Here is an 8605-nt window from a genome sequence, read left to right as displayed (position 1 = left end):
TGGACCTACGAGAATATCTGAAAAAGGTTTTTGGCTGCCGAAACTTCGCTAGAGTGCTGGAACACACGCGCGAGAACGACGTCGAGATATCTGGTTGCCGCGTAAAAGAACGCGATGATGCGAGACCCCTGTTAACCAGCGACAGCAGTAACGGCCTCGGCCTTCGCGTGGAAAAGGCCGGATATGCCAGTCGATCACACGTTCTGCGCGTGCCTTTGGTGGTTAGTTTTCTCATCCTTTCGCTCTCTTTTCCACATACGGAAGTCGACGAACAGCAAGCATAGTCCCAGCCCCGCCCACAAGGCAGTTCCGAGTGGCATGCGAATCACCACGCCTCCCCGTAGAGGAAACGCTTTGCGTCGAGTGTTTGTTTCGCGTTACTGCCCACGTGAAACGAGATCTAGAGCACCCGATAAAAAATGACACGGTATATACCCGAAATATACTCGCACATATATATACTGCCCCGTCGCAAAACCACGCTAACACACTGGAACTGGGATCCGTAAACAGAACGACAGTCAAAAGATCTAAGCGAGTAGTCCAGCTCGTGGTTTCATGCCCCATGTGGCAAATGTTTCTCGTGATGCATGGGGTTAACTTGCATACGCACGGCTTTCGCGTGGATGGAAGGATCAAAGAAACCTGCAGCTCGTGTTTTCACCCAGCCTGAGGAGTGGCGGGTGTATCTAGAAAGGCGACACGACCGAGGAAGCAGAAAGCCAGAGGAACCCCGTCGCGAGACCCCGTTCTGGTTGTCGCCGTTAGGGTGGAGAGTGTGTTTCCACTGCGAGGGAAGAAGCGAGGAACCTCTCCGACGGAACGCGGAGAGGTTTGCCTACCTGTCTTTTTTGTGTGGGTCACGGCAGCCTCGGGTCATCTGAGAAGCGGTGAGCAGGCTCGCGTGTTGCCCCAGCTCGCTGGCTTCAAATTTCGGCGGGAGACCCACGGACACAAAAATGCGCTGGGATGAGCAAATATCCCGTCCTCTCTTTTCTCGACAGTGCACGCCACACCCGGAAACGCATTCGTACACGAATCAGGGGCTGGTGCCCGAAGAACCGGAAACCTTTCTTTTTTGCGCCTGAGACTGTGTCCCCTCAATGCAGTCCCCACCTCGCCATCTGCGTTCCTCCTTGCACTGCCTGGCGCTCCCCGAGTCTTCAGCGCCGCGGATCTTTCTTTTTTGCAGTGCTGCCACCCTAGGAACTCTTTCCTCGGGGCTTTTCTGCCGGACGGGGTCTGCGCCTTGGGAGCATGCAACGAAGGCGGAGCACAACCAGTGGACCGCGTCCACTCTCCCGGGGGCGGGCAGATGCAGCCTCCGTTTCGAGACTCGCGATCAGCGAGAGTTGCAACGTTTCTTGCCTTCAGAGCGCCGGTGCGGCCCGGCTGTCTTTCCTGACATGCAGAGAAAGGTGAAATGAGGAGCTAGCTACCGATTTTTTTTCCGACGACGCGTGTCGTCTTCTCCCGGAACTCGCCCTCGGCCTCGACCGCTCCATCTCGAACGGCGCGTCTCGCGTCTTCCCTCATCCCGAAATTGTCGCCACTCGCCGCGTTTCCGCGCGTTTCCGCCCCTCTCGCAACTTACGTACTCTGGCATCGCTTAAAGTTTCGCCCGTCCAGCGTTTGTGCGCTCGCTGGTTTTTATGTGCTTTTCTGACGGAAAGGAGGGGGTTGTGCGCAACGCAGTGACCAGGTTTTCTCTCGGTGGCCGCGGGTCTGAGTTGGATACGTGAGAGTTCTCTCGGCGGCAATTCGGAGAAGTCAGGTCTTTGTCTCCGGGTTTCCCGGGCGTCCCAACTTCGAAACCGAGCTTTTCAGTTCCCCAGACGGCGCCCCCCCTCTCTTTCAACAACGGATCGGCGAACTGGGGGGTTGCACGCCCCGTCCCTTGGGTCTGCCCGTCCTCCGCCTCGCTCCCCAGCGTCCTGTCCTGCGTCGTTCTTCCCGTTCCTCCCGGCACAAGGCGCACAGAACTTTCAAGTCGTCTCTTCGCTTCGCCGCTGTGTCTTCAGAAGCCCCTGAGGCAGGCCAGATGGCCTCGAGAACAGAAAACGGGAGGCAGCTCTTCGGGTATGTGCCCAGCACAGGCATGAAGAGAACTCCCAGTGGCTGCAAGTCTGAGATTCATGTATCGGGCAAACACGCGCTGTGCGAGAAGCCTGGACATCGAACTCCGCTCCCTGCTTCGTGTCAGTCTCTGCCCGTTCCCACAGCCCGGGCGCCGCAGGACAGCGTTTCTTCCAGAGTTTCCCGCGATGCTTGCCAGGTATTTTCCCGCTCCAGAACTTCCTGTTCTCGTCCGGAAACGGAATGCAGAGGCACCGCTTCCCTGGCTTTTAGCTCGCCCGCGTGTGTGCACGCGTCCAAATCATGCGGCCTTTCCGCCGAAAGGCAGTGTTACCGATGGGATCCTGAGGTGTATGTCCACCGGAACGTGGGCAACACTGTTGCTCCTGTCGTGCCGGCAAGGTCCCACTTAGTCAAGTTCTTTTCTTTCGCCTTTCTTGCTTTCGTGTTTGTTTGTTCATCTCTTACGTTTCCCTCGGACCTCGAGACCCTGTCGCCCAGCCACGCGTCCGCTCTGTCTAGGTTTTTCTCCATCTACTCGCCTCTGGTGTCGGTCTCGGCAACCGGCGTGAGGAGCCTTTCGGAAGCACACCACGCGAAGCCGGACCAAGCCGCGATGGGGGAAGAGTACGAGACGTTTCTCGCGTGGAAGGAGTTGTTAGCTTACGGGAAAGGACATCTAGACGCGAGAGAGGCCAACGGCTTTGCTCTTTATCCGTTCCCCTTGCCCGTCTCTGCCGTCTCTCCAGTTGAAAGTCTGATGGACACCGGCATCGTGGACGGACAGGCGGGTTGGATGTCGACACCGTACCTGCCGGACGAAAGGTCGGGACTGAGCGCGAGTGCTGAGCAGCCGGCAGCCCATGAGCCGTCAATTGGTGAAGACACTCGGCAAGCAGACGAAGAAGTCTCGGCGTTTTTCAGCGACAACCACCCACGGCTCCCCCTGGGGCGCTCCAGGGCTGCTCAGCGGGCGGGCATTCTGCGGTTCACTCCCCCGGGAGGACACGCCTGGCCGCCTGCCGCGTCGACGATCTCAACGCATGCAGCGCATGCAGTCCCGACGACTGCAGTTCACGCGACACGCCTCAGAATGGCGCCCGGTGGCGCCTCTTCAGCCCGAGGGGCGAGGGAAGAGTCTCTCCAAGCGTCTCGGCAGTTTGCCGAAGAAGTTCTCTCCTGTTTCCACGTGCCGGTTTCGTCGCTTTCGTCGGTCCGCGTCACGCCGTCCCCCTTCGCCCTGGACAACAACCTTTCAACGAACCTTCGCGCTCTCCTCGACTCTCGACTCATGGAGCGGAGAGGACAGGAAGACGGAGACGCGGGGAGCGGAGGCAGGCTCGGTAGCGAGCGGGGTGCGAAGCAGCAGGACGAGCAGCGTGGAGGAAAGGGAGATGTCTTTGGCGGGATTGTGTCGCAAGTCATCGGCCTCGCCACTGACTTCGACGGCACCGTGACGGACGTCACGCCCCCACAAAAAAGCGAAAAAGAGAACACGGGAGAAGCGCAGAAACACGAGCAACAGGACTACGTCGACACCTGCGTCACGCTCTTCTCTCTCGCAAGGCAACGCGCGACTGATCCGCAGATGTTCGACGAAACGGTCGACGAGGCGGTGCGCGTATACAGCGCAGGGCGCAAGCGTATCTTGTCGCAGTTCTCGGTCGATTTGGCGGGCAAAAGTGTAGGAACGAAAAGTGGAAACTCGACAAGAGAACTGAGACAGGACGAGGTTGGAGGCTGGTGTGCGTGTCCTCGGGAAGAGGCAGAAGTCGAAAGCGAAGCGCCTTTTTCACTGTCTTCGACTTCCTCGCCGACGGCTGCGCTCGCTGCGGTGCGAGACGTGCAGTTCAATGCCATCAAACAGCTGGACGCCTACGAAGAGAAGATGGCAAACACGCCGCTGACGCGCATTATTCTCCGAGGCATACGAAGAGGTGAGAGGTGCCGGGAGGCCCAGAAGAGCGCGGGGGGCAGGTCTGGAGCCGGGGGAAGTGGAAACGGAAGCAAATGGACCGAATCCGGACCGGGGGTGGGCGCGGAATCAAGCAAACGTTTGACTCCAGAGGAGACGGAGGCGGGAAAGACGTGGGGAACCGCGAGGAGAAAAGAGAGGACGCTCTGCGGAGAAATACGAATCAGAAGACACGCGCTGGGGAAGACAGGAAGAGACCAAGGAGAGCGAAGCTGAAAGGGGAGCGAAAGAGGGACAGCGGAGCCGGTGGAGAAGGAAACAGTGAGGGGGGGGGGTTGTCCGAGGCAGGAGAACACCGCAGGAACTCAAAGACCTTCGAGAGGGACACGCCCACAACGCCTGAGACACAGAGGACCGTTGAAACAGTGAGAGGACGAGGGTGTCGATACGTGGGAAACAAAAGAAGAACGGAAAACTCGACATGCGGAAGAAAGTGCGTCACGATAAACGCTGTGTCCTTTTTCGGTGTCTCCTGTGCAGATACATTCGATACGGATCTTCTACACGCCACGAACGCTATTGACCTTGTGAAGCCGACTGCCCTTGAGGTAGGAAGTGTCGACTCCCGCCGTCCATCATACATGCATTCACAGATCTACACCTACCACGACGTGCACATTATATATATATATATATAGGGGAAAGGCTGATATTATAGGCGGCAAACACGGATAGGCAGGGGTAAAGGTTGCATAGGCGCAGGCATTGGCCGACCAAATTGTTTTCGTTCCTTTGCTGTTCGCGTCGTGTTTCAGACCATCTTTCGGCTGCGAGCTTCGGATGTGCCGGTCACGTTCATCTCCCACTCGTGGAGTGCACATCTCGTGGCGGCGACGCTTCGTCATGCTCTCGCGCAAACTCTGGAGGCCTGTCTCTCGTCGATGGGAGAGACCAGCGAGCAGGGGGGTGCGGAACGGGAAGCGCGGCGGAAAGGAGAAGAGGAACTGTCCAGGACGTGGGCCGAGAATGTGGTTCAGAGCATGACGTTCCATGCGAACGAGCTCGTCTACGACGAGCGCGGTGTCAGTACAGGTGGGCGCCTCTCTTTGGATGTTCTCTGTCGCTCGTGTGCCGTCAAGATGTTCCTCTCCCGGATGCCCCGCGTCTGCGTCTCGTCTTTCTGCTTCCTTTTTCTCCTTTCCGTGTGTGTCCTGGCTTCAGAGGCGTGCCTTCGAGGCTCTGTCTTTCCTTCCGTCTCTTCCGTTTCTTCGTTTCCGTGTGTGTCGCCCCTTTTTCCTCCGGGGTGTTTCTGTTCGGTCTCGAGGCCTTTCGGTTTCCTGGTGTGTGTTCTTGGCGTTGCTCGCCGTCCGACTTCTCGTTCTCTCCCCGGCCTCACGCGCCTTAGGTCCCTGCCCCACCGTTTCCTCCCTTTTTTCCCGAGCGTAGTTCTTCGCGGTTTTGGCCTCTCTGCGTTTTAGGTCTCGTCGAGCCGCGCTGTGTGACGCTGGAAGCGAAGCGCAAGTACGCCCGAGAGTCGCGCGAGGAAGGCCTGCAGATCCTCAGACGCCGGCTGATGTCTTCAGGCGATAGTGCGGGAGCGCAGGCGCGGAATGCTGCAGACGAAGGGCGAGGCCGCGAGAGAGAGAACTTCTGGCTTATCTTTGTTGGAGACACGTAAGCGCGTAAAGACACGCACAGCCAAAGACACAGCCGCTCGATCTGAGAGAGCAAGCGAGACCGACGCCCCGACTCAAACACCGCACGCGGCTGCAGGCCGCGGGCCTCCGCCCTGTCGTCTCTTCTGGATCTGCCGCGAAATGTCTCGGTGTCCGTGGACGCGTCTTCTTTCTCTCGTTCGCTTTCTCTTTAACCGGATACGTCCGAGCGATCCTCCCTTTGCTGGAGGTGAAACAAGCGGCGTTTACGCGATGGGAGAGGACGCAGTATCTTGCCAGGCCGGCACGCAGCAAGGGAAGGCTGATGTGTCGCTTTGCGAGTTGTTTCGTTTGCGGGGAGATTTGTCCCTCTTGGCGAGGTGCGTCAGGGATTCTGGCGCCTCATGGACACGTGCGTTTTCCCCCGCGTCTCTATTTCCAGGCACGGTGACATTCTCGCCCTCCTCGAGGCAGACATCGGCATCCTCATCGGAGACCCGAGGAAGAACATGGAAGCAGTGAGTTTGTTGGCGGGGCGAACCGACCGTGGGAAATCCGGCGGATCGGGCTCTTTGCAGAATCGCTGAGTGACAAGACAGCCTCTCCAGGGGGGGCTGTATTTCCTCGCCTTGTGTCTTTCTTCGGTGCGACTCTGGCTCTGACGTGCTCCAAGTTCAGCGACGGGTTTTCCTGTTTCTTCGATTCGACGAAAGAGCACGCTTCACGAATCCCCTCGCGTGGGGTGGTTTTCCTGTCTTTCCTCTCTTGATGCCCGCGCGTCTTTTGATCGCCTCCTCCTCTCTGTCTGTGTCTTCTTCCTCTCTTGCTTCCGTGGAGCCAAGTTGCGTGTACTTTCCGCCCCTGTCTGCGGTTCCCGAGCTCGCTGGGTTCAGAGACAATTTCTACTTATAATGTGATAGTAACAGTGTATGGTCTAGCTATGATATCATGTTCTTAATGTCGAGTTTTTACGGAGGATAGGGTAGCTTCTTTGTATCACTCTATATATTGGGGTTCGGAAGTCGTTTTTTTGTTTTCTCCTCAGATTCTTTACCACACGGGCGTCGTCCTTCGCCCTCTCTCTTGGCTAGTGGAGAACTTCCGACAGCAATTCAAGCAGCACGAAGAAAGAGAAGCGGCGCTCTGCGCGTCCTCGCCTTCTCGCTGCCCGCTAGCGAGAGCCGCCGGTCAGGCCGAGCGAGAGAGGCGATCGCAGTTTTTCTTTCGTCTCCCCGCGCCGCAGGCGCCGTGCTGCTGTCCGTCTCCCTTTTCGTTTTCGTTCTTCGCGTCTTCGGAGGATGGCCCACACGAGTCGCGATGTCGCGTTCTGTATGTCGCCCAGAACTGGGGCGAGATCTACGAGCTCCTCTTTGGGGCCGCGCCCCCGGAGAAGGGAACGAGTGCAGTGTGAGGCATCCCGCGGTTCCTCCGCGGCGAGGACAAACCTCGCGAGGCGTGCTTAATGTGCGTACTGTGTCTTTGGTTGTAAACGATCTCGGTTTTCTGACGAGCAGGGACCGCGTCAGAAGAAACCGATGTATCTTTTCCCGGTCGGGTGCGCGGGCGGCGAGGAAGGTTGCTGCGAGCCCAGCCAGAAAAACTCCTTTGTGAACTGAAAAAGGTCCTCCGTGTGCGGCGACGCGGCGAGACTCGTCGGTCGTTTGGGAGGTAACGAAATGCGATAGAGATTTTAGGCCTTCGCCATCGGCGTTCAAGAGAACTACAGGCGCCCCCGAGCGACGGCAGCTGTTGTGTCCCTTCCGCTTTAACTCAAAGCGATTCGCCCCGTACCCTCGCCTCGATCAAAAGTCGCGGGAGGGCGAGTCAGAGACTTGATTACTTTGTCTCAGTGCGTTTGAAGAACAAGTGACACAGTGGCGGGAAAGGAGCAGAGCCGCTGACTCGGGTTCTCTCTTCTCATGTTGGGTGTCCGTAGGTGGGTTCCTTTTTGCATGTTTTTTAACCACTCTCGCCCGTTTCCGATTTTGTGCGCGCCGCGTTGGCAACGTGAACCAGCATCCATCCAGCTCTTGTCAGCAAGCTTCTGTCCGCTTTTCTGGCGACGGAAGCCGAGTTCGAAAGCTGTCTCTAGAGTGTTGTTTCCTTCTGTTCGTGAGGCTCCGAAATTCTTTGCCTCTGCACGCTGTTTCGAGATTATTCCGGCGCGCCTGCGGCTCTTCCGCGCGCACCTCGGTGTTTCGAGTTTGCCGCGTGACGTCGAGGATCCCCCGCCAACTGACATTCGGAGAGTTCTCTGCGTCCACTGCAGACTCCTCTCTCGCTCCCCCTCCCCCGGGGTTTTCTCGCGCGCGGTCACGTGGACGAGGTGCTCGAAGGCCCCGGCGCGCATGCAGTCATGTGGACAGTTCCCTCGTAGGCGCTTTGGGAAATTGTGGGTGAGGACAAGCGCGTACATATCTCTGTATACGTGCACGTTGTTCTGTGGACGAGAACTCGCTTCAGTCTCCTCTTGGAGACACGCACGAGATAGAAGAGAGAAAAAACGTCTTGGCAGTTAAAAAGAATCCATGTCCGCGGGCCTTTCGATCTCCCGGCAAACGCGACAAGTCTCTGCAGCAAAGCTTCCGCAAACTGCGGTCCATCGCAGGCTTCTTGCACGCAAGTGCGCACAAAACAGCGCTCAAGGGCTCTCATCTCCTTGCTCGACGCCCCTTTTTTTGCTTGGTACACACGTTTCTCGGGACACGGTGTCTCCATGGAGACAGCTCCACACTCGCGAGGGCTCTGGGGAGACAAAGTTGCATGCAAAGCGTTTCGGTTGGGACGACAGGCCGAGTTTTGACTTTGCAGGTGTGTACCGACGCCACAGGCCAGGGCAATGGGGCATTGATGGCTCTGTTTTGCGTCCGCATGCAACGAGATGCGCTTACCCACCCATTTGCTTCTGTCTAAAAACTCCGGGTTTCCGGCTGCGCACACATGGGCATCTCCTTTTAGA

At 57.8% G+C, this 8605-nt stretch overlaps 1 protein-coding gene across 1 annotated transcript; it reads left to right on the top strand.

Annotated features, from left to right (window-relative positions):
* Window positions 1-2692: 2692 nt before the first annotated feature.
* Window positions 2693-7057, top strand: NCLIV_067230 (conserved hypothetical protein; the record flags this gene model as incomplete). Its single annotated transcript, XM_003886274.1, has 6 exons — window positions 2693-4013; window positions 4532-4599; window positions 4807-5083; window positions 5470-5665; window positions 6089-6164; window positions 6692-7057. 6 exons carry the CDS (start codon window positions 2693-2695, stop codon window positions 7055-7057), a joined length of 2304 nt encoding a protein of 767 aa, XP_003886323.1.
* Between the last annotated feature and the right edge of the window lie 1548 nt (window positions 7058-8605).

The sequence above is a fragment of the Neospora caninum genome, chromosome XII (assembly GCF_000208865.1).
Source record: "Neospora caninum Liverpool complete genome, chromosome XII".
NCBI lineage: Eukaryota > Apicomplexa > Conoidasida > Eucoccidiorida > Sarcocystidae > Neospora > Neospora caninum.
The sequence above is the reverse complement of the archived record's forward strand: the minus strand, read 5'-3'. Positions and strand labels throughout refer to the sequence as shown.